The sequence below is a fragment of the Myxine glutinosa genome, chromosome 7, assembly GCF_964187855.1.
Source record: "Myxine glutinosa chromosome 7, kmMyxGlut1.1, whole genome shotgun sequence".
NCBI lineage: Eukaryota > Metazoa > Chordata > Myxini > Myxiniformes > Myxinidae > Myxine > Myxine glutinosa.
The window spans coordinates 71,019,960-71,046,890 of NC_136267.1; the positions used below are offsets into that span (position 1 = coordinate 71,019,960).

General features: G+C 46.6%; 1 protein-coding gene across 1 annotated transcript in view; it reads left to right on the top strand.

The window, feature by feature from the left end:
* IQGAP2 (IQ motif containing GTPase activating protein 2) overlaps nt 1-26,931 on the top strand; it is a 151,841-nt gene that overhangs the window by 69,638 nt on the left and 55,272 nt on the right. Inside the window, 2 exon segments of the mRNA XM_078781856.1 lie at nt 15,814-15,974; nt 18,035-18,159. Of these exon segments, the coding sequence (XP_078637982.1) occupies nt 15,814-15,974; nt 18,035-18,159 (286 nt within the window).

The following is a 26,931-nucleotide window of genomic DNA, read 5'->3' on the forward strand; positions in this document are numbered from 1 at the left end:
ACTTCACAAAACCCACCAAGTATCAACAAAGTTATGAAAATTTCCGGACTCGTTGGACAGGGTAAATTCCAGTTTCAATCTTGCTGAGATTAATGCATTCAAACATGACATGATATTGCAGTGCTCTATCGGTTTGCCAGATAGTTTGTCTTTTCTTGTTAAATAAACAGCAAGCTTCGCAGTTGCTATTAGGAAACTAAACAGTTTAGATGCAGGATTCTGTTTAGGGGCAAAACCAAAGACGAAACTTCTCAAAGAAAAGGTAACATGCATTTCATGTGCAATGTAATTCAACCAATGAAACAAAGGAAATAATCGGATACAGTCTATGAATGCGTGAAACAAGTCCTCATTGACTGTACAGAAGGGACAACAAACAGATACAGGAGAAAAATGTCTAATAAACGTGTTAGAGGGAACAATCCAGTGGGCCAAACGCCACTGGAGATCACCTGTTCTTTTGGATGTGGGCTCACTGTACATGGCTTCCCAGATAGGTTCGGAGGGGGGTCCTCCGGGTAACAATCCTTTCCATCGGGTAACTCCATTTAGCGACGGGTTCCCATTTAACAGCTTGAGGCACATCTTGTAGATGCCCTTGCTGTCCATTGTCTGGAAAAGCTTTGACCCATCGCTAACAGGGGGCAAATCGTTTTGAATGGGTTCAACAATTAATTTAGGCACTGTCGGCTCATTTAGATCTTCTTCTGTACCTCGAGTCCAAGTTAGGCCAAGTTGCCGTCCCAACTGAATCATTTTCCTCAAAATTTTTGCAATCATCCTATGGGACCAAATCCCTGTCAGGTCGGCGATTTCACTTACGGATTTCCAACCATACCCTGAGTCATGTCGGAGATGCCGCACCTTCACAATACCAGCTGCTATAAAGTGTTGGCAAAAATCTCGACTCTTTGGAATGTCGGGAAAGAGAGGGTTATAGAACAAAGGCTCGTGTGCCAGCATTTTCGTTACATATGTGTCCGCCTGACGACTCACAGAAAGGCTCTGCCAGGCATTTAAGAGGCTTTGGTAAAAAGCAGGGAGAACCGATATGTCGACATGCTGGAGGTTCATTTGAAAGAGTTCAAACCCGTACCCGAGCCTACCCGCTCGCTGCAGTACAAGGCGTGCAGGGAGCCGGCCTGGCAGATGTTCCATGTAGAGGAGACGTTGAATGGACCGCAGCCGGAAGGCCATTAGGCGGGCTTTGATGTCGACGAGGTTGTGGCCACCCTCAGCCGAGGGGCGACATATCACATCGGGTCGTAGCCAGTGGTAGCCTCCCCAGAAGAAGTCCACCAGTTTGCCCTGGAGTGCTTTGAGTAGGGCCTCCGGCGGTTGCAGGCAGATGAACCTATGCCACAACATTGTGGCAACTAAGTTGTTGATCACTAGCACACGGCCCTTGAAGGACAAATGAGGTAAAACCCTTTTCCATCGGTTCAATCTTTCTCCCACTTGCTCAATTACTCCGTCCCAATTTCTTTGAGCATACTGTGGGGAACCAAGGAATATGCCCAAGTACTTAATTCCCTCACTTCCCCACAGCAACCCTGCGGGGAGGGATGGGGGCGGCTGTGATACAGGCTGAAGAAGGTTGCGATAAAGGGAGGGTATCCATAACGTCTTGCTCTTGTTCCAATTGATTTTTAAAGAGGAGGCAGCGTGAAACTTTGACAGGCACTCAACAACGATATCAATATCATCCTTATCTTTTACAAAGATGCAGACGTCATCCGCATAAGCACATAGGGTTAGCGGTGCACTCATGGGAGTGAGTGCTATTCCAGAAATCTTCTTTCTCAGTAGATTGAGAAGAGGCTCTAAGGAAAGAGCAAACAATAAACCAGAGACTGGGCACCCTTGCCGGACCCCTCTCCGAACCTTGATGGGGGGGGGCCAGCACATTATTAATCTTAATTAAACTAAATACATCCGTGTATAGCAAGGAAATGTAGGAACGAAAGTTTGCTCCGAGGCCGCATGCCTGTAACACATGATGCATAAACTTATGGTCGATACTGTCAAATGCCTTTTCAAGATCAAGCGACATCATTCCAAAGTCCTCTTTAACACGGTTACCATCAATGAGATCTCTGATTAAAGAAATATTATCATGGATGGATCTTCCAGGAACACAGTAACTCTGTTCTGGCAGTACTAGATCACCAATAACCTTTTTTAGTCGATTAGCCAGTACTTTTGAAAAAAGCTTGTAGTCCGTGCACAGCAGGGAGATCGGTCGCCAGTTCACCAAAAGTCGGGGATCTTCAGTTTTCGGGAGCAAGCACACTACGGCTCTTCTTAGACTCAGCGGCATTATACCAGTCTGTATAGAAGTGTCCAAAACATTCAGCAACTCAGGGCCTAAAAGGTCCCAAAATGTCAGAAAGAATTCGGGAGGTAGACCGTCAATACCCGGAGCTTTCCCTGAATCCATGGCAGCAAGAGCACAGGTTAGCTCAAGGAGGGTGATTGGTAGGTCAAGCTCCAACCGTTGAGCCTCAGTTAGGGAGGGGAGGTGAGAGGTTAAATCCATCATTGTATCATTACAAACAGTCTGCTCCTCAAAAAGTTTTGTAAAGAATTCAATAATGTTTATTCTAACATCATCCTCGTTGACAACAACGTTGCCTCTTGAGTCCAAAACAGAAGAGATTAGCCGTGATGGCTTGCTTAAGGATTCTAAATGAAAGAAAGACTTGTTTGGGGTGTCTGATAACTTTACATTCTGTATTCTAAGTCTAATTAATGTTCCGGCTGCTTTCTCTTGAACTAACTCCCTTAAAAGAGCTTTCTTTACAAGCAATAACCGGTAATTGGCGTCATTGTTTTCATGAGCCAATTTATTCTCCAAATGTAGAATATCCAATTCCAACCGGGCCATTGTAATGTGCTTGTCGTTTGTGCTGTGTGATTGGAAACATTGACAAAACACCCGAATTTGAGATTTCATGTTATCCCACCATATGCTGGATGAAGAAAAGGAAGATTTCTTTGCTACTAGACTTGCCCAGAAAACACGAAAGGCTTCCTTAAACATACCATCTTCTAGAAGTCTAACATTAAACTTCCAATAAGCGCTCCTACTTGCGGGTTGAGGAAAGGAAAGGTTTAGGGTTACCATATGATGGTCTGAAAACACGGAAGGAAAAATATTTGAAGAAACCGCAGTATTTTTAAAGGGTACGTTGATGTACCATCTGTCAAGCCTTGCCAAGGATACTCGACTATTGGCGCATCGACACCAGGTGTACTGGGATGTGCTTGGGTGGTGCAACCGCCAAACATCAACGAGGCCCATTGTGCTAAAAAAATTGGATAAGTGTACATGGGACTCAGGATGGGGTTCGGCAGAATTTCTGTCAACCGATGGGTCGAAGGTGCAATTGAAATCACCTCCGACACACACACAATGATCAAAATCAACTGATCTTAAGTGATTTATCATTGCGGTGAAGAAGGACTTACGCTCTACGCTATCACTTGGCGCATACACATTAAAAATGGTGTAATGGAAGTTATGGCTTACTAGTTTGAGAGAGCTAAGCCGACCATTTATTACCTCCTGAAAATGGCATGACTCACACACGAGGCCTGGCTTCAGCAAGAAGCCGATTCCAGCAGATGAAGCTGATAAATTGCTGAAATAGCATTGGCTCTTAAAAAGTTGATGCCAGTCATGTTCCACATTAGGTGTGATGTGAGTTTCTTGAAGTAAGATCACATCCACCTTTTTCCGTTGAAATATGTTTTTTACTTGAACCTGGCGGAGGTGTCTAGCACCACCACCGTTAATATTTAAGGTTGCGAGTTTTATAGTTTTCATCCTGTATTGCTGAAATCAGCCTGTGGCTGGGAACACTCTACACCTGCACGTGTGATGAATTTTCTTAACCTGTGGTATTGTGACTTATTCAGGTCAAATTGTTCAGGCGTTTTAATTATGGATTTTGCAGTGTGGATGAATGCAGCCAAATCGTCAAAATGGTCTTTAATGACTATGTTACGCTGTCTGTATGTTTCGGCTAGAAACGACACGATGTGTTGGGGGGGTATCTGTGACTGAGATGCTGATGACTGTGACAGCTCAGTCACTTCCACCTCGTCCTCAGACTCTGACAGGTCTGATAATGTCCCACCTGGATCTTGGGCTTTACTTGCAGCTCTCGCACGCTCCTCTGGATGCATCTCCTGAGATTTCGTTGGGTACTCTGGTACACACTCACGAGCAGACTGGTGCTTACTTTCTTTATGTGTGTTTTGGCAAATGGCTGCAGATCTCTGCGTAGCCGGGGTTACGATTTCTGTTTGTGAGACAGAGCAATTTGTTTGGTCACCAGTCCGCTCAGCTACTGGAGGGGGGACCGGTGGTGCTTCGCGTTCAGGCTCAAAAATGGCCGCATTGTTCGGATCAATGTCGGCTTTATTCTCAGAGCTTGGGAAATCAGTAACATCTTCTTTGCCACTTTGGCGTTCGATATTTTCGTTTGCTGTAAACGTTTTGCCCTCTTTTGCAGAGACAGTGTCTCTGCCCAAGACAGCCTTCTTTATCGCACCATCGGGGCTATTTGTTAGTGGTGCTTTCCGTTTTTTGGTCAGTATGACAAGTTCTTCATTCATGGGTTCGTCAGCAGTACTAGCATCACCAAGTGCCATCTCACTGGGTTTGGGTAGCACCGGGGCGTCGGGAAGCACGGTCGGGGCGTCGGGAAGCACAGTCGTGGCGTCGGGAAGCACAGTCGGGGCTTCGGGAAGCACGGTTGGGGCTTCGGGTAGCACGGTTGGGGCTTCAGGTAGCACGGTTGGGGCTTCGGGAAGCGTAGTCGGGACCTCGGGAAGCACAGTTGGGACATCAGGAAGCACCGTCGGGGCGTCGGGAAGCACGGTCGGGGCTTCAGGTAGCACGGTTTGAGCGCCAGGAAGCACGGTTTGAGCGTCGGGGAGCACGGTTTGAGCGTCGGGGAGCACGGTCGAGGCGTGAGGAAGCACGGTCGAGGCGTGGGGAAGCACGGTCGAGGCGTGAGGAAGCACGGTCGAGGCGTGAGGAAGCACGGTCGAGGCATGAGGAAGCACGGTCGGGGCGTTTTCTTTTTTACAGCCCACATTGGTGTGTCCCAATTTGCCGCACTTCGTACAAGATGCTTTGGGACAAAACCTTTTAACGTGTCCGAAGGCTCCACAAAGGAAGCACGTTAAGGTGCCTGACGAAGCGTACATTTGATATTGACGATCATTTACCGAAATTTTAAACGAGATGTTTAGTCCTGTATCGTCGCCGCGATCAGGAAGCACCATGAATACTTGTCTCCGGAAACTCATAACATGTTTCATTCGTTCATCCCGACATCCCAGGGGAATCATCGAGATTCGGGAAACAACAGTTCCATACCGGGTCAGAACAGCCATTAATTTATCATCTGTGATAAACGGAGCGACATTTGAAATAATAACTTTAATCGCCGGTGTGTCCATCGGGGAAACCATGACGAACTGCCCACCTTTCAATGACAGACCGGTACTAACAACATCATGCACGAACTTCTCGTCCGACACGAAAACAACAAACTTTTGGTTCATCCGCGACGCGGCGCGGACATTTTCATCGCCGATAACATTCCCTACAGCTAGGATAATGTCCTCGGTAGGAACACCTTCGGGAGGGACACACACGAAAGCATGCTTCCTTGTTAGGGTTTCAAACCCTTCCTGCCGTGCACGAACACTCGCCATAACGGCGATGTCTCACCTTTCCACCTTGACCAGGCGGAAAGGACACAAAATAAATAAAGTCGAAATGAAATAATGAATAATAAAGTTCACACGACGCGAGTAAGGTAAACAGCACCGACGGAGCAGGTAGACTGAACCGAACGGGTCTGCTCTCACCTTTGGGCTCTTCTCTCACTCTCTCTGTCTCAAGGGAGGGAAAGGGGCACAGGTGGTAAAGAGGGACACGACAAAGGCGCGATGGGAAAGGAAGGAATGGGGGGGGGGGACGGGACAACACAACACAAGCACGGAGCTACAGCACACGAACACCAGTGCACGCCATCTTGCCACGCCCAACACACGAAAGGCCAGCAGGGGGCGCGAGAGAGAGAGAGAGAGAGAGAGAGAGAGAGAGAGAGAGAGAGAGAGAGAGAGAGAGAGAGAGAGAGAGAGAGAGAGAGTGAGAGAGTGTGAGAGAGTGTGAGAGAGTGTGAGAGAGTGTGAGAGAGAGTGTGTGAGAGTGTGAGAATTGGCACACATATTACGTATGCCGCATCCCAGTCCCCCGATATATCTATAAGGTCCGGTTGCGCGCCAACGACATGCAAAGCTGCCTGCCATTCTTCGCCGCGGACCCGGAGCCTGGAACCATCTGCTTGGACCTTCTCCTCCTACCACTACCATCCCGTGTGAGTGTCTGTTTAGATAAGCGTGCCCTGTGTCCTTTTGCTCTTGTATATTCCTTTCGTTTCCTCTTTGGGTTTTTGTATATAATTAATAAACTCACTCTTTGTTCTTCTTATTCGATCGTTTGCGTCCTTTCTTTCAATTGAGTACCTGTGGCACGATAGGAACCGCTTTAATCGGGTTTAGTCTATGGTTAACGGCCCGAGCCGCGGCTCGCTTCGCTCGGCGTATCCATTACCGCTGCGGCTCGGGTGGGAGTTATCTCCTCGCTTACGGCCGGTGGTAGTACTATGGTAATAAGACTAATTTGGCTTACAACCCTACTTACCACCGACCGGAAGTGACGTCATAATTTCCAGGATTGGGGGACAGCCAGCTTAAAAGACAAGGGGATTACGCCCCCCCCCCCTTGATAAGGGGAGAGCCGAGCCCCGAATCAGCAACAATTGGTGTCTGGGAGTGGGATTTGAAGCCTGAACCAAATTTTTATATTAGCTGGAAAAATTTGGTCAAAATTATGAGCGGCCAAAATTTTTATTTAACATCCAAATTATAGTCGTGCCATGGATACCCAAGGCGATCGGATTCCGGTGGGGGGAAATGAGGAGTTAGAGTCAACCCAGGACCCCAGGGAAGAGGTGGGAGTAATGGAGGAGGAGATTGAAGAAGGTGCTGTAGCGGGGGTTGCAGATGCACAAAATGGCGGCGCCTCGCACATGGCCGTGGCAGCTGAGCCCGCGGTGCCAACGGACTGGGGCCTATTTATGGTACACATGAGGGCCTTTATGGTCAAGTCCGGTGAAGACATGAAAATAGAGGGGGACAAATCAAGGGCGCAAATGAGAGAAATGAGAGACGGGTTAAGTAATTTGGAAAACAGAATGGGGGAGCAATTAGGATGCCAAATTGGGGGGTTGAGGAATGATTTGGGAGGTCAAATTGAGGGGTTAGACAGCAAATTTGGGGGGTTAGACAGCAAATTGGGGGGATTAGAGCACAAATTGGGGGGCCAATTAGAGGACGTGGATGACCAAATGAAAGAAATTAACGAGGGGTTAGCGAGGGACAAAGCCACGTATGAGGCAAAAGAATTTGAGAGGGAGAGAGAGACCGCGAGTTGGGCGGGAAGAGCACACGGTTACGCGACGAGGTAACGCGGCTGGAGGAGCGCGAGGGATGCGAGTTGGAGCAAAGCGAAGATACGTGGACGAGTATAGAGATTGCGACCCGGGGTATGGGAAAGCCGGCGACCGCCGAAGTAGGGAAAATTTTATTAGCGCCAGCGGTCGTCGAAAATAAAGAAATCGAACCAATAGTGGAAATTGGGGCGGAAGAGACGGACTTAGAAAAGCACTCACGGGAGGAAGAAATGGAATGCACGCAAAGTCTGTATTCGCATTGTGATGCCGTGCTTAACCCCAATGAAAGTTTGCAGGTGTTGGAGCGAAGAAGAGGAAGCGCCAAGGTAAGCCGGGTGATATATGGTGCCAAAAGATTTTGTGGGAAGGTGTTTAGCACAAAAGGAATTTTCGCGAGCTTGGGATCCCAGCGTACCCCGGGCGTTTGTGGGAGGTCTGTGGTGCACTGTGTGAGTAGAAATGGCGCGCGTGTGCGAACGGCACCAGAGCGCGAGTGTGTTACCGAGTGCGAGCGTGAATGCACATCGTATGAGGCAAAAGTGAATGCACATCGGAGCGTGATAGTGAGGGTGAGTGACACGGAGTCTGAGTTGGTTGTGGAGCGTGTGCGAGAATGCACACCTGAGTTGGTTGTGGAGCGTGTGATTGGGTGTGTGATAGGGGATTGCACACCCGTGGATAGGTGTGCGCTGAGTGGGTGGATGCAGGAGTGCACCACCATGAGTGGTACGGAGTACGTACCGAGGGTGAGTGCACACGAGGAGTGCGGGGAAGAAAGGTGTGTTATGGAGTGTGCGAGCAGCGAGTGGTGTGCACCTGAGTGTGGAGCGGAAGAGAAGGCAAGAGAAAGTGCAATAACGGAGTGGATGGAGACACCTGGATGTGTGAGTATGGGAAGAGTCGCGTGTGGATGTGAGCATGCGAGTCGGGCATCGACGTTAACTGGGTTAGCGGTTAGGCCGACGTTTAGCCGACGCGAGCTCTCGGGGCGTGGTGCGCTTTGTGTGCTGCGGGGGCCGGCCGGGATCGTGGCCGCGTCGCTCCTGCACGGAGCGCCGTGCATGATTCGGGCCGGGGCCCGCCCTGTATGATCGGTGCCGCGTCGTTCAGGCGATCGGCGCGATTTCGGGGGGAAAGGCCAGGTCGGACCTGCGCCCCCTTGCGGGGGCGGTGTTCCGACCAGGTGAGGTTGGGTCATCGGGCCGGAGACCGCAAGGCTCCTCGCCGGGATGGACCGTGGAATCTCGGTCCGACAAAACCTCCTCCCCAGAGTCGTAAATGCCCGACGGACCCAACCAACAGTAGACCAACCATCCGCACAGACAGCTGGCTTTTCCAAGTCGAGCTCTGGAAATGGATTTCCCGCACCGAGGCTCGTAGTGTAGTGGACTGATGGTAGTAGTGATAGTGATGGATGGTAGTTTTACCATTCACTACCACTTTGGGCAGAGGAGCTGTAGTTTTATGGGGTTTTTGGCAGTACAAACTATCCCGGGAGGGTTAGGGTAAATGGTTAGGGAACTAGAGATGACCATAGGTGACCGAGAATTAAGTAGTGACATTGTACCTGTAGTGGGGACGTTGAGTAGATTAGATGGTTGATAACGACGTGGGATGTGCAGTAGTATAAGGGATGACTGGGAAGCACTAATCGTAGAAGGGCAATAGTTAGCCAGATGATGCTGTGTGCATGAGAATTTTTTGGGGTTGAGGTGTGTGAGCACAAAAGGTGTGCAAGAAAAGAGGTGTGTGGAATGAATGGTGTGGAGTGAGTATTGTGGAATATGTGGAGTGGAGTGTATGGTTTGAAGGAGTGGATGGGGGAAGGATGGACCCCTTCACGAGTACCCGGGGAGGGTAGTTTAAAAGTAGGTAGAGGGAGTAGGTAAATTGTGGTTGGATATTGACATCTGTGGTGCGAAAGTAGCAGAGTACTGCTTGATGGGTGCATTAGTGGAGTGAAATGGCTGGGCGTGTGGCCTGTTAGTGAGAATGGTTGGTTGGGCACTCCGCCACTGTTAGTCTGTCGGCCAGGTGAGGCTGCAGGTAGGCTCTGGGAGCCAGTTAGTGTTCAATGGGGCCCGAGTATCCGGAGGACGGACCCGGGTAGCCCAGTGCCAGAGAGGGCACCGAGGGGGTAAGCGCCAGGGAGGGCCTTCCCCAGGTAGGTAAGGATGAGGAGCAGGTAAGCTCGGGTGGCGACGTACAGTGGCGGAGGTGTGCAGGTGAGCGGACCTGCTGGTGAGCCACACGACCCAGCCCCGAAATTGTGCGAGGGCACAGGGGGAAAGAATCTGGGGAGTGAGACCCCAAATTTGTTGAGCGCCACAGAATGTTCAATGGGAATTGGTTTTTAGAACCGCATAGAGTAAAGTGGCCAATGGTTTTGCAGGGAAAGACCCCGGGTAGAGTAAACAGAGTTAGTCATTTAGGAGATAGCTAGGATGAAAGTCTCTTCGCACCATCCGCATCCACTTACCGAGGTGATAGACTCCACACCATATTTTGGCAGACATTTGGGAATGAAAGACGCATCTCGACGTGGGGGTGACATTGTTTGTTATTCCATCTCTTCCTCCTTAGGAGGGATTGATGACGAATTTGGATTAGAGGGAATGGGAAGGACAAGACGGGTAGAGACGGAATTTGTAAATGTGTAGACTGTGTAAATACGGGGTAGGGGCAAGGGTAGGTTAGGTAACGGGGGGGGGGGACGTACGCTAGGGACGGGCTTTCTCCGCTCGCTCTCCAGCGTCCTTCACCTTGCATTGCCTTGTTTTTAACGTGTACTCTTGCGGCCTTGCCCCGCTGCTTTGCCTGTCCTCCTTCCCCCACTCATGGACTTGTTTCTTTTGGGCCCGGGGGGAGTGCGCAGGTGACTGCAGTTGTGTGCCCGCACCTCCGCTGTCTCCGGCCTGCACTGGTACACCACTTATGGACCACACGTTCTGTGGCCTAGCACCACCTTATGGACCCCATGTTCTGGGGCCTGGCACCTCTGCTGGGGACCGGTCATTGCTGCCAGCAGCATCTTGGTTGAGGACCATGGTTTTAAGTGGCACCTATGCCATGCAGGTGGACCACTGGAGTTCGGCCTGCTGGCCATAAATAAAGAGCGGACACGATCGGTGCAATCCGTTTTATTAAATAGGCAGCAATTGAGAAGAGCAAGACGACCAGACCAGCGGCCCAGCGGAGAAGACATCACAAGACACCATTTATTAGTTTTTCTTTGAAATGTGTTTTGTGCTTTTCTTGATGGTGCTTTGCTGGGTATTTTTATTATTGGTGCATATTGGTGCATGTGGTATGGTGTATCAGTGCAGTGCGGTGTGGTATTTTTCCTCTTATCAAAAGTTCTGCTTTTGTTTCCCACAAAAGACAGGTCCTGGGTTGCAGTGTTGTAAATAATCAAAATAGTAGTGTTTTTGTAAATAATGCTCCCCACCCGCTTAATGTGTAGTTATGAAAATAATTCTGCAATTCGGTTAGTCTGTGGGCATGAGTCTGTTAGGTATAATGCAACGCAGCAGGCGGGACATACTTAGTGTTAAAACTGTCGCACTCAGGGTGAGGTTGAAAGTAGAGGGTTACCACACCTAAGTGACACATTAAATTAAAGTTGTTTCAGCCGGGAGGGGCCTGGAGGAAAGGAGGGTGCAGTGTTGCGGTTTTGAGGACCCCTCACTTGTAAATACTTGTAAATAATAACTCTTGTAAATATCCCATCATTTAATAAGGTTGCACCCAAAGTTAGGCCATATGCAACACGTAGAACACCATAGGACTGTCAGTTATTTCCTTAGTATGTGTTTCAGATATGGCTGTGTTCCCAATAGTTGCATCTGCGTTGCATTAATTAAATAAGATAGGCCCCATTCCGTCCATTTTGCCAGTCTCTCTCTCCAAATTGTATTACGCGCCTCTGCCAGCCTCAGCGTTCGCTCCAAACGCCATTACGCACGCGGTCAAGCTTGGAGAAGAAGGGGGCGGAGCGCCAAGAACGAGGCGTGGCCCTGTCAACGTTCCGTCAAGGGGCGGAGCCGGTGAGCCCTCGCTTATCCAATCACGGCTGAGGTGAGCTCACTGGTGGGCATGTCTCTATGAAGCGCGCATTGATTTCAAAGCGCGTTATATAAGCGCAAGCGCGACGACTGCTTTCAGAACTGCGCAGGGGACCGTTGCCATTGAGAGAACAGCGCGAAGACGGCGGATGATGAGAACACTGCGCAGAGGATCGCTTGGAACCATCGTTTGATACAAACATTGAGAGAGAGGAGAAGAGGAGAGAGGAGGAGAGAGAGAGACTGCGGACTGCGTGAGGATACCCTCTGATACGAACATTGAGAGAGAGAGAGTTGGCACACATATTACGTACGCCGCATCCCAGTCCCCCGATATATCTATAAGGTCCGGTCGCGCGCCAACGACACGCAAAGCTACCTGCCATTCTTCGCCGCGGACCCGGAGCCTGGAACCATCTGCTTGGACCTTCTCCTCCTACCACTACCATCCTGTGAGAATCTGTCTGTTTGTCCTGGGGTTGTAAGTAAGACTGTTTAGATAAGCTTGCCCTGTGTCCTTTTGCTCTTGTATATTCCTTTCGTTTCCTCTTTGGGTTTTTGTATATAATTAATAAACCCACTCTTTGTTCTTCTTATTTTCTGGGTTTTCTCTTATTCGATCGTTTGCATCCTTTCTTTCAATTGAGTACCTGTGGCATGATAGGAACCGCTTTAATCGGGTTTAGTCTATGGTTAACGGCCCGAGTCGCGGCTCGCTTCGCTCGGCGTATCCATTACCGCTGTGGCTCGGGTGGGAGTTATCTCCTCGCTTACGGCCGGTGGTAGTACTTAGGTAATAAGACTAATTGGGCTTACAACCCGACTTACCACCGACCGTAAGTGACGTCATAATTTCCAGGATTGGGGGACGGCCAGCTTAAAAGACAAGGGGATTAACCCCCCCTTGATAAGGGGAGAGCCGACCCCAGAATTCGCAACAATATATATATATATATATATATATATATATATATATATATATATATATATATATATATATATATATATATATATATATATATATATATGTAATGTTATATCCACAGCTGCTGCTCACTTGTACTACCAGGAAATTGTAAGAACTTGACACCTCTTATCCATGGATATTTCTATGGTTCTGATTTGCATTCAGGAACAGAACAATTATGGTTAACCATCTTGGAATTGACACTCTTTCTAAACGCTGCAAACTATGTTTATAAGACTATTTGAATCACAGATTTCACGTTAACATCAGGAGGTTAAAAGTGCCCGTCGAGCAGAACTGTGTCAATGAAAATGCACACACCGCATCACATGCACACAAGGCCTGGTCAGCATTTGTATGACATTTTGAAAGTCTTGTGTTTGTTGACAAATATTTTCTGCCTCCTGATACCAATTTCTTTATTATTTATTTATTTCCCCCCCATTATTTATTTATTTTCCCTCCTGATACCAAACATTCTTGCTGATTTCTGTTCAACTTCGGTGTCCTTGGTTTTTGAGGCATCTCAATTTTCCAGAAATAAAAAAAACCCATCAAGCGTCATCCTAGCTAACAATACCCACAACCAACCCACACCCCCTTCTTTCCCCTCCCCTCCACCATCCCCTCACAATCCCCCTTCAACCGTCACCCTAGCTAACAATACACATGACCACCCCACATCCCTTAACCCACTCCACGATCCCCTCAGAATCCCCCTGTCAACCGTCACCATAGCTAACAATACTCTTTTAGCTCTTTTTAGCTCTTTCACGAGCCTCGATTCAGTATACAAAAAAAAAAAAAAAATACCCTAACAACTCCACTCCACCTTCCCCCCAAAATCACCCCTCAACCGTCACCTCAGCTAACAATACCCATGAACACTTTATCCTCCCCTACTCCATTAGCCACAGCCATCGCCCTAGCAAACAATACCCATGACCACCCCCTCACCCCACTCCACAACCCCTCACATTCTCCCATCAACCATCACCCTAGCTAACAATACCCATTACAACCCCACACTCCTTACCCCACTCCTTACCCCACCCTCACAATCCCCTGTCAACCGTCACCATAGCTAACAATACCCATGACTGCCCTACACCACACTCCACCACTCCTCACAATCCCCTATCAACCGTCACCCTAGCTAACAATACCCAACGACCACTCCACACACCTCCCCCCCCCCCCCTCCTTTCATCATCCCCGATCAGTATAGGAATCCGAGCTCGCAATGCGCCGTTGTCGCCAGCAGGATCACGGCGAGTTCACAATGTGACGTCACTGGCAATCACGAAAATCGACAGTCGAGGGGTTTTTTCGGCACTTTGTGATTGGCAAATAAAAAAAAATTCCCTTCAAATTAGACCATGATTCTTGATTGATAAGATTTTTCAGAAAGAAAAATTGCATTTGGGTTCCCTTTTAAAGGTCTTTTAGGTCTTCAGGGTCTTTTGGTTCTCTTGGATCTTTGAGGTCTAGGGTCTTTGGGGTTGTTAAGGGTCTTTGGAATATTTTCAGTCTTTGGGGTCTTTTAGATCTTCTGGGTCTTCAGGGCATTTTGGGTCTTTGGGGTATTTGGGGTCTTTGTGATCCATTGGGTCTTTTAGGTCTTTGGGGTCTTTTAGGTCTTCAGGGTCTTTTGGATCTTTGGGGTATTTAGGGTCTTTGGGGTCCATTGGGTCTTTTCAGTCTTTTAGGTATTCGGGGTCTTTTAGGTCTTTGTTTTTTTTTTTAGGTCTTTGGGTATATTTGTTCTTAAGGGTTTTCGGGGTGTTTTGGGTCTTCGGGGTTGTTAAGGGTCTTTGGAATATTTTCAGTCTTTGGGGTCTTTTAGGTCTTCAGGGCATTTTGGGTCTTTGGGGTATTCGGGGTCCATTGGGTCTTTTCAGTTTTTTAGGTCTTTTAGGTCTTTTGGGTCTTTTAGGTCTTTGGGGTCTTTTAGGTCTTCGGGGTCTTTTTGGTATTTGGGGTATTTTTGGTATTTGGGGTATTTTTCGTGTTTAAGGGTCTTTGGAATATTTTCAGTCTTTGGGGTCTTTTAGGTCTTCAGGGTCTTTTGGTTCCTTGGGGTCTTTGGGGTATTTAGAGTCCTTGGGGTATTTTGGGTCCTTGGGGTATTTTGGGTCCTCGGGGTCTTTTGGGTCCTCGGGGTCTTTTGGGTCTTTGGGTCCTCTGGGTCTTCTCGGTCTTGTAGGTCCACGGGGTGTTGAGGGTCCACTTCCAGAATGGGTGAAGAGCGGACATACAAACACTTGCTCCATTATATATAAGATTTTCTCTTGGCAAGGAATTCAACCAAAGTACCAGTGCACAACTTTTTGAGATGCCATGGGATCTTTAACGTCGACAATCCAAATGCAGATGGTGCTGCTTGTTTTACATCGCTATCCGAAAGACTGCATGCTCCAGGAGCTGCCAACGCTACTAACATTATTCTCAACAAGCCGTCAGCGCTTACTTCGTGTTGTTCTAGGCGTCATTACTGCCAGCGACATTCCAGCAGCTCTACCCATAAAATCCTTGGAACCAATCGTGATGACTGGATCGTAGAATGCCAGCCAATCGGCATTGGTGGCTCACGGAAAGCGGACGTGAGGGTGGCAGGAACATGGGCAATAAGAGTCAGGAAGAAGAGTCAGAGTGTTAAGGGAGCTCGAGTGAGAGCTGAGTCCCAAAGTTCTCCGAGTTCCATTCTGGAGAGTTCCTGTTTCTATCAATCACATTCTAGCAATACCGCAGTTATTGATTAACTTTGATTCCACAGGTTAATAGCTCGTATGTGAGATGTCATCAACCGAGCAGTCGTGCTGTTCCTCTGCCTACCACATCTACCCCAACCATAACTCTTGCATCAAAGTACTAACAAGACTTGATCCTGCTTGATTTCCAAAATCTGGTGGGATGTGGCACATTTGAGCCAATAAGTACATCAATTGATCACGCACAAGTCTTTAAAATTGACAATTAACTTGAGCTAGCCACCAAAGAGAACATTTTGATGACAAAGCAAATCACATATCCATGCAGTCAGCCATGTTACAATAGACGTGATCACCTTTAGACTGGGAAACTTGTAATCTGGGGTCCTCAGGTTCTAAATACATTTACACGTTGCAATGTACATCCGATTTCCATGCTTCAAGCATTCAAATTGCCTTTGCTTTTGTTTTCATGATTTTATGCTTCTTGAGAAAGTGAATATGATGAACTTTTCCCGTTGATTTACCAACAGGGGGAGCTATCCCATGAGGAGCTGCACGTCGCTGTGGAGATGTTATCTGCAGTGGCTGTCATCAATCAGGCACTCGAGCGTGGGCTGTGCCCTGATGCTTGGGCTCTCCTCACACGTCCTGAGGTGGGCATTGTACACCTGGAGAGCGACAATCAACGAAGGTACGCCATGTTCTGTGCTTTCCTCCTCGTGGCACAACCATTAATGTTTAGGCTACATGTTTGCGGTGAGTATTCTGAGGTTGTTCAAAGTTAATCTGCACTCTTTGGTCGATGAGTAATATTCCAAAAAAGGAAGGAACGAAGTATTGTGACCTGCATCCAATACCTATTTTTTTTACAGGTGATTAAAAATAAAAGCCCTTTTTTTTCCTTTTTCTTTTTTTTTTGTATACTGAATCGAGGCTCGTGAAAGAGCTAACATTTATTTCACAAACAAATCAACCAGACAAACAAAATATACAAAAAGAGGGAGCGGAAGACAAGATGGGGAGAGAAGGGGAAGCACACAACCCCAACATTTGAGAGCAGGGAGAAGTGTGGGAGGGAGAGGGCTTGGGGGGGAGGAGGCGTGGGAAGGGGGGGGGGAGGAGGCGTGGGAAGGGGGGGGGAGGAGGCGTGGGAAGGGGGGGGGGAGGAGGTGTGGGAAGGGGGGGGGGGGGGGAGAGGTATAAAACACAAGGGGACCGAAATTAGCGGGGGTAGAAAAGATCAAGGTTTTGGATGGGGGAGGATAAGAGATGGTGGTGAACAGCTGTTTTAAAGACCTGGAGGGTGGAGTGGGATTGAAGAGAGTGAGGGAGTTTGTTCCAGAGGCGGGAGAAAAGAGGAATGAAGGAGTGAAGGTGAGCAGAGAGTCTTGATTTTGGCAGTTTGACCATAAGAGGGTTGCAGGCAGATCTTGTGCGACCTGTAGGAATATTTGGGGGACAGAGCCCAGAGAGAGCTGGGGGGGGGCAAGGCCAGAGAGGAGTCGGTAGAAGATGACAAAGCAAACCACATATCCATGTAGTCAATATTGCTTATTAGCAATTGTCACGTAACATTAGAATTGTATCATTAATTGTTGCGAGCCATCACAATAGACATCACAATGGACATCACAAGAGTGTTGCAAGCTTTGAATTGAATGCTATTTCATGGAGTATATGTTGTGATCAATAAAAATTATTTATAAAATGACAAAACTAATAAAGTGCATTTCCAAGAATGCGCCACAGCGCATTGCCCACCATAGGTGGGCTGAGAAGGGAACTCGTGCCCACGACTATGAATTAAACTAAATTTATCCCTCCTCGAGTTAAACGATAAACATTCTCCCAGGTATAATAAGCCATAATAGGATCTGCAGTGTCAGATTACCAAAAAGGGTGAGAAACAAAAGTGTTTTTATCAGCTCACCTCCAATCGTTCGTTCTTCCTCTTTCTTTTTTTTCCCGTCTATGGAACCAACTTCCACATCCTCTTCAATTTCATCCTTCCATTCAGGTATTCAGTACAGCTGTTCAACACCATCTCAGATCGGCCCCAATCCAAAAGCATGATATTTCCAATCCTTGCTAACCACGCCCAAATATACCCCCCCCCCCTCCCCCCTGCTCCTTCCAATTTTGCAGTTTGCCCTTCTTGCAGTTTTCTTCCTTATCCATCTTGTCCACCCCCATGCCTGTGTTTTATGTCCTGTCATTGTCTGATCTGTTTGCCCTGATCCGTTCAGTGTACTAGCTCTTCCATGAGCCTTGACTATGTATACAAAACAAATAAATAAAATAAATCCTTATAAATTCTCAAAGCTTGTTTTTTCACTTGGAAACATTTCAAATCTCCATGATATTCTCTGCTTGATTTGCCTTTCATTTTCACGTTTCACCCCAAATGAGTTTGCATACCCCACACTCCATTCCCCACCATAACCTGTGTATGTAGTATGTAGATGACGAACAATGCCCAGTTTCAAATGCCTTTTGACCAGGATCAAAGAACGACTCTATCTAAAACAGATTCCTTGCTAATTGATTATCTGATTGATCTTGATGTATTGTCTGCTAATGCGGTTTTTGTTGACCTTTTGGAAATTGGAAAGCCTTTTCACTACTAAACAGAGAAACTAAACTAAACATTAAAATCTGGTTTTGATGAGGTTTTCGTCATGAAATATTGTAGACATCATGGGTGTACAGTTCACCTCGTGTGTACAGTTCATTGTTCTTTTATTCCCCAAGATACATGAACGCGCTTGTTGAGCTGAAAGATGAGCGTACGGCCCAAGGTGTAAAGTTCCTCACCTGGAATGACATTCAACATTGCGTTGAGTCTGTAAATGCTGCAGTTGAGGATGAGCATGACAGTAAGTTGCTTTAAAAAAAACGGTGTTCAGCAACTGGAGGAGTTTGTTATTGTTGATTGCAGGAAAAATACAGGAGACATCAATGCACTCTTTGCATGAATATACAGTGCCTTCAGAAAGTATTCACACCCCATGACTTTTTCACATTTTGTTGTTACAGCTGAAATTTAAAATGGACTAAGTTGAGATTCTTGTCGGTGATCTACACATTATATCCCATAATGTCAAAGTGGAATGTTTTTTTTTTGTTGTTGTTTTTTTTTTTAATATCTAATTTACATAAGTATTCATTCCCCTGATAGTCCAGCAGCTAGGCTAAATATAGCATAACAATTGTGCATTTTGTGAGGAAAGCACCAAATTTGGCACACTAGTAGACTATCATATTATGAAAAGATCTGGATATTTGGCCATCTCAGATTCAGAGATTTGATTTTTGCAAGATTTGCAGATTTTGCAGATTTGCAAGCTGAGATTGCAACGCCAGGGACGGCCAACTCCTTCCTGCGAGCTGCCCACGTCACCCGCACAAGAAGAGCTCATCAAATCACTGCCGTGGCACTGCACATCCTGCAACACCGTGGTGCGTATGAACGCCACTGTATGACATATGCTGATGATGCAGAAGACCTGCCTGAGTTCGAAGACTGGTGTCACCAGAGAGGAGAAGACATTCCCAACTTTCAGTACTGGGCAACTGTGCTGGAACTAGAGATGTTGGAACTGGTCTACATGCGTTCTCTGCGGCAGGCTTCATTCACGATGTACTTTGATGCCCTGACGGAACTGGTCCCATGGTTCCATGCCTTAGACCACACACACTATGCCAGGTGGGTCCCTGTTCACCTGAGGGACATGGTTGCACTCCCAATGAAGCACCCAGATGTAGCCAGAGAATTCAGGGCTGGCAACTTCACTGTACAGAAGACGAAGAAGGTGTTCTCTTCGATCCCAATCGACCAGGTGGATGAACAGAATAACGCCTGCATCAAAGGAGATGGTGGAGTAGTCGGCCTCACTGACAACCCAAGTGCCCTGCGGCGTTGGATGATTGCCGGGCCAGACGTTGCCAGGGCCATAGAAGAGTTCCAAGATGGCCATCAACACTGGGGGAGGTGAGAGGACACACGTCATCACGACCAGACACCAAGTGTGCAGACCTCTTTCGCCAAGGATGTCCGTGCCCTTGTCAGCGTCATAGAAGAGCTTGGCAACCCCTTTGAGGAAGAGAGCATGGATCTGGTTGTCCTTGACACAAAGGAAATTGCAGGTCCTGCTGCAGTTGAGACTGTCAGGAATGTGAAGAAGATTGGCCAAGAGCAGTTCCAGGCTTTCACCAGAGAATGCCTGGTGGAAAGGACCAAGCCAATTGATGATGCAATTCGTCGGAACAAGCTGAAGGTGTCATTTTGGAAAATGGCTGCCACAGCCATCAGGGGCTGAATTTGAGATGGCCCAATATCCAAATCTGTTCAGAATAGGATAGTCTACTAGTGTGCCAAATTTGGTGCTTTCCTCATAAAATGCACAATTGTTATGCTAAGTTGGCCCACTATGAGTCAATACTTGCAGAAGCGAATTTGGCAGTGATTACAGCTTTGAGTCTTCATGTCTATCAGCTTTGCACATATGGATTTGGAGAGTTTCCCCCATTCTTCCTGATAGATTTGCTAAATTTCTGTGAAGTAGGATCCAAAACCTTTTGTTCATATGTGTGTTGTACCGTCCACCAAACAGCGATGACTCCATCTACATCTCGCTGTCTGATAATATGGACCAACTTCTATCTACCCATCCCAACTCTCTCTTCCTCATATGTGGTGATTTCAATTGTCACCATGCCAGTTGGCTGGGTGTGGGTACCTCTCTCACCAGCCATGGCTCTTCAGCAAAGGACTTCTGCGACTCACTGGGACTGACACAATCTGTCAATTTCCCGACCCGGATCTCAGTCAACGGAGCATCTTCTCTTCTGGATTTGGTTATGAAAAACTTCCCTGAAAATGTCTGCTGCTCTTCTTCTGCTCCAATCGGCTCATCTGATCATGTGCTTGTCAAAGTGGACATCTCTCTGACCATTCTCAGAGAGCCTCCTCAGTGTCGACGAGTCTGGCATTTCACTCAGGCCAACTGGCACGGTCTTCAAGCAGCCATCAATCATCTGGACTGGTCTCCCATCTCTACCGCCTCTGACATCAACTCATCCTGGGAATTCTTTCAAAGTAAATTGCTCTCTCTCATGCACAGATTTATCCCATCTCGTCTTCAGTTGTCATACCCTTCCTCCCGTCCATGGTACACGGAATCTTGTGGTGAGGCTGTTGCCCTGAAACAACTTGCTTTCGTCTCCTGGAAAGCAAATCCAACGGAAGGAAATCTCATTTCCTTTCACAAAGCCCGAAACAAGTGTGTGTCCACCCTCAGGAGAGCCAGGAAACAATATCTCACCGTTCTCAAGACCGAACTCTCTTATCTGTCTCCCTCTTCCAAATCCTGCTGGCGTCTGGTCAAATCTGTTTCTGGTGTTTGTTCCCCCTCCATCCCCTCCCTCACCTCAAACGGCTTAACGGCTGACTCCGCACGTGAAAAAGCTGAATGCCTCAACTCTGTGTTTGCCTCTAAATCTTGTGTCCCAAACCCATCCCTCTCTGTACCCACCGTACCCAGTCGTACCCAGCTGCTCCTGGACTCTGTGTCCTTTCCTCCTGACAAGGTGGAAAAGTTTCTGTCAACCCTCGACTCTGATTCTGCAACTGGTCCTGACGGCATCAGCCCACGGGTCCTAAAATCATGTGCTTCCGCTCTTTCACTCCCTCTTTCTGTTCTCTTCACCCTCTCCTTTGCTCAAGGTCATCTGCCATCTGCTTGGAAATCAGCCAACATCACCGCTTTGCACAAAAAAGGTGCAAAAACAGATCCCAGCAACTACAGACCAATCAGCCTTCTCCCAATTATCAGCAAAGTCATGGAATCCATCATTGCTTCAGATATGAAATCTTTCCTCTTCTCCAATGGCTTGATCTCTGATCATCAATTTTGGTTTCAGACCTGGTCACTCTACTCTGGACATGCTGCTTCTGCTTTCTCAACAATGGATGGAGGTCCTCAACGCCAAACAGGAAATTAGAGCCGTCTCCCTTGACATTTCACGTGCCTTCGATACGGTCTGGCACCCTGCTCTGCTCACCAAACACTCCTCTTTTGGTATCCATGGAAATCTCCACGCATGGCTGGCGGACTTCCTCTCTGGTCGTAGTCAACGTGTGGCCCTGAATTGGTTTCTCTCATCTCCTGTTCCTGTTCAGGCTGGAGTTCCCCAAGGTAGTGTTCTGGGCCCTGTGCTTTTTCTGGTCTTCATCAATGATCTCTCTGACTCTCTTGAAAATCCTCTCTATCTCTTTGCTGACGACTCTACTCTGTCGCTCCATTCCTTATCCCTCAGATCGGCAGTCTGCAGCCTCCTCACTCTCTGCAGACCTGGACAAAATCACAGACTGGGCAAACAAATGGAACATGTCTTTCAATCCTGATGAATCTCACACTCTTACGATGTCTCTCCGAAAAGACCGACTGGAAAACCCTCCCATCCACTTTCTGAATAATCCTCTCCAAGAAGTTCTGTCACTCAACCTTTTGGGTCTCACTATTTGCCATGATCTTTCCTGGGAAAACCACATTTCAAATCTGGCCTCCAAAGCCAGTCGCCGACTGGGCATCCTCCGTCGTGCGAAGTCCTTCCTTGGCACACCTGAGCTCCTCACCACATACAAGGCTTTCATCCGCAGCTCTATGGAATACTGCTCTCCCCTCTGGTCTGGTGCTCCTGCCTCACACCTAGTCCGTCTTCACGCTGTTGAAACCAAAGCGTTCAGAATCATTGGAATCTCCCGCGATGAAGCTAACTCCAAGGGCCTTTCACTCGCTCACCGCAGGCAGGTTGGTGGTCTTTCCCTCTTCTACCGACTCCTCTCTGGCCTTGCCCCCCCAGCCCTCTCTGGGCTCTGTCCCCCAAATATTCCTACAGGTCGCACAAGATCTGCCTGCAACCCTCTTCTGGTTAAACTGCCAAAATCAAGACTTTCTGCTCACCTTCACTCCTTCATTCCTCTTTTCTCCCACCTCTGGAACAAACTCCCTCACTCTCTTCAATCCCACTCCACCCTCCAGGTCTTTAAAACAGCTGTTCACCACCATCTCTTATCCTCCCCCATCCAAAACCTTGATCTTTTCTACCCCCGCTAATTTCGGTCCCCTTGTGTTTTATACTTCTCCCACCCCCCCCCCCCCCCTTCCCACGCTTCCTGCCCCCAAGCCCTCTCCCTCCCACACTTCTTCCTGCTCTCAAATGTTGTGGTTGTGTGCTTCCCCTTCTCTCCCCATCTTGTCTTCCGCTCCCTCTTTTTGTATATTTTGTTTGTCTGGTTGATTTGTTTGTGAAATAAATGTTAGCTCTTTCACGAGCCTCGATTCAGTATACAAAAAAAACCAAAAAAAAAAACCCATCACTACTGTCAATTGTGTGTGTGTGTGGTGTGTGTGGTGTGTGTGGTGTGTGTTTGTATACCATATAAAACTGTGTGTGTGTGTGTGTGTGTGTGTGTGTGTGTGTGTGTGTGTGTGTGTGTGTGTGTGTGTGTGTGTGTGTGTGTGTGTGTGTGTGTGTACCATATAAAACTGTGTGTGTGTGTGGTGTGTGTTTGTATACCATATAAAACTGTGTGTGTGTGTGTGGTGTGTGTTTGTATACCATATAAAACACTGTGTGTGTGTGTGTGTGTGTGTGTGTGTGTGTGTGTGTGTGTGTGTGTGTTTGTATACCATATAAAACACAATGTGTGTTTGTGTGTTTTAGTATTTGTGTGATGTCTGTCCCCCTTCATAGGGTCGATCTTAAATGCTTTGAGTGGGTTTTTAATGGGCAATCTTTGAACATGACTGTATGTCGGCCGGTTAAAATACCTAAAACACTCAAAGGACCCAAACGACCCAGAGGATCTAAACAACCCAAAATACTCTAAATACCCTTAAATACCCAAAAGTCCCCAAGGACCCAGAAGACCCAAAATATCCTGAATACCCAAAAGACCCCAAAATTCCCTAAAGACCCTGAGGACCCAAAAGACCTCGAATACCCAATGAACCACAAAGACCCTGAAGACCCAATGGACCCCAAAGACTCTTCAATACCCTGAAGACCCAGACTGAGCCATTCCGAAACTACACTGAGAAACTACACAGCCTCACAGCCACGAAATTAAAAACGCCTCACAGCCACGAAATTAAAAACACCTCACAGCCACGAAATTAAAAACACCTCACAGCCACGAAATTGAAAACACCTCACAGCCACGAAATTGAAAACACCTCACACCCACGAAATTGAAAACACCTCACAGCCACGAAATTAAAAACACCTCACAACCACGAAATTGAAAACACCTCACACCCACGAAATTGAAAACACCTCACAGCCATAAACACATAATAAAAACACCTCACAGCCACGAAATTAAAAACTCCTCACAGCCACGAAATTGAAAACACCTCACAGCCACGAAATTGAAAACACCTCACAGCCATAAAACACGTAATAAAAACACCTCACAGCCATAAAACACGTAATAAAAACACCTCACAGCCACGAAATTGAAAACGCCTCACAGCCATAAAACACGTAATAAAAACACCTCACAGCCACGAAATTAAAAACACCTCACAGCCACGAAATTGAAAACACCTCACAGCCACGAAATTGAAAACACCTCACAGCCACGAAATTGAAAACACCTCACAGCCACGAAATTGAAAACACCTCACAGCCATAAAACACGTAATAAAAACACCTCACAGCCACAAACACGTAATAAAAACACCTCACAGCCACGAAATTGAAAACGCCTCACAGCCATAAAACACGTAATAAAAACACCTCACAGCCATAAAACACGTAATAAAAACACCTCACAGCCATAAAACACGTAATAAAAACACCTCACAGCCACGAAATTGAAAACACCTCACAGCCATAAAACACGTAATAAAAACACCTCACAGCCACGAAATTAAAAACACCTCACAGCCACGAAATTAAAAACACCTCACAGCCACGAAATTAAAAACACCTCACAGCCACGAAATTAAAAACACCTCACAGCCACGAAATTGAAAACACCTCACAGCCACGAAATTGAAAACACCTCACACCCACGAAATTGAAAACACCTCACAGCCACGAAATTAAAAACACCTCACAGCCACGAAATTGAAAACACCTCACAGCCACGAAATTGAAAACACCTCACACCCACGAAATTGAAAACACCTCACACCCACGAAATTAAAAACACCTCACAGCCACGAAATTGAAAACACCTCACAGCCATAAACACATAATAAAAACACCTCACAGCCACGAAATTAAAAACACCTCACAGCCACGAAATTGAAAACACCTCACAGCCACGAAATTGAAAACACCTCACAGCCACGAAATTGAAAACACCTCACAGCCACGAAATTGAAAACACCTCACACCCACGAAATTGAAAACACCTCACACCCACGAAATTGAAAACGCCTCACACCCACGAAATTGAAAACGCCTCACACCCACGAAATTAAAAACACCTCACAGCCATAAACACGTAATAAAAACACCTCACAGCCACGAAATTAAAAACACCTCACAGCCATAAACACGTAATAAAAACACCTCAGCCACAAAATTAAAAACACCTCACAGCCACGAAATTGAAAACACCTCACACCCACGAAATTGAAAACACCTCACACCCACGAAATTAAAAACACCTCACAGCCACGAAATTGAAAACACCTCACACCCACGAAATTAAAAACACCTCACAGCCACGAAATTAAAAACACCTCACACCCACGAAATTAAAAACACCTCACACCCACGAAATTGAAAACACCTCACACCCACGAAATTGAAAACACCTCACAGCCACGAAATTAAAAACACCTCACACCCACGAAATTGAAAACACCTCACAGCCACGAAATTGAAAACACCTCACACCCACGAAATTGAAAACACCTCACAGCCACGAAATTGAAAACACCTCACACCCACGAAATTGAAAACACCTCACAGCCACGAAATTGAAAACACCTCACACCCACGAAATTAAAAACACCTCACAGCCATAAACACGTAATAAAAACACCTCACAGCCACAAAATTAAAAACACCTCACAGCCATAAACACGTAACAAAAACACCTCACAGCCACAAAATTAAAAACACCTCACAGCCATAAACACGTAACAAAAACACCTCACACCCACGAAATTAAAAACACCACACAGCCATAAAACACATAATAAAAACACCTCACAGCCATAAACACGTAATAAAAACACCTCACAGCCATAAACACGTAATAAAAACACCTCACAGCCATAAACACGTAATAAAAACACCTCACAGCCATAAACACGTAATAAAAACACCTCACAGCCATAAAACATGTAATAAAAACACCTCACAGCCATAAACACGTAATAAAAACACCTCACAGCCATAAACGCGTAATAAAAACACCTCACAGCCATAAAACACGTAATAAAAACACCTCACAGCCATAAACACGTAATAAAAACGCCTCACAGCCACGAAATTGAAAACGCCTCACAGCCATAAACACGTAATAAAAACACCTCACAGCCACGAAATTGAAAACACCTCACAGCCATAAACACGTAATAAAAACACCTCACAGCCATAAACACGTAATAAAAACGCCTCACAGCCACGAAATTGAAAACTCCTCACAGCCATAAACACGTAATAAAAACACCTCACAGCCACGAAATTGAAAACGCCTCACAGCCATAAACACGTAATAAAAACACCTCACAGCCATAAACACGTAATAAAAACACCTCACAGCCATAAACACGTAATAAAAACACCTCACAGCCATAAAACACGTAATAAAAACGCCTCACAGCCATAAACACATAATAAAAACACCTCACAGCCACGAAATTGAAAACGCCTCACAGCCATAAACACGTAATAAAAACACCTCACACCCACGAAATTAAAAACACCACACAGCCATAAAACACGTAATAAAAACACCTCACAGCCATAAACACGTAATAAAAACACCTCACAGCCATAAACACGTAATAAAAACACCTCACAGCCATAAACACGTAATAAAAACACCTCACAGCCATAAACACGTAATAAAAACACCTCACAGCCACAAAATTAAAAACACCTCACAGCCATAAACACGTAACAAAAACACCTCACACCCACGAAATTAAAAACACCACACAGCCATAAAACACGTAATAAAAACACCTCAGCCATAAACACGTAATAAAAACGCCTCACAGCCATAAACACATAATAAAAACACCTCACAGCCACAAAATTAAAAACACCTCACAGCCATAAACACGTAACAAAAACACCTCACACCCACGAAAATAAAAACACCACACAGCCATAAAACACGTAATAAAAACACCTCACAGCCATAAACACGTAATAAAAACACCTCACAGCCATAAACACGTAATAAAAACACCTCACAGCCATAAACACGTAATAAAAACACCTCACAGCCATAAACACGTAATAAAAACACCTCACAGCCATAAACACGTAATAAAAACACCTCACAGCCATAAAACACGTAATAAAAACACCTCACAGCCATAAACACGTAATAAAAACACCTCACAGCCATAAACACGTAATAAAAACACCTCACAGCCATAAAACACGTA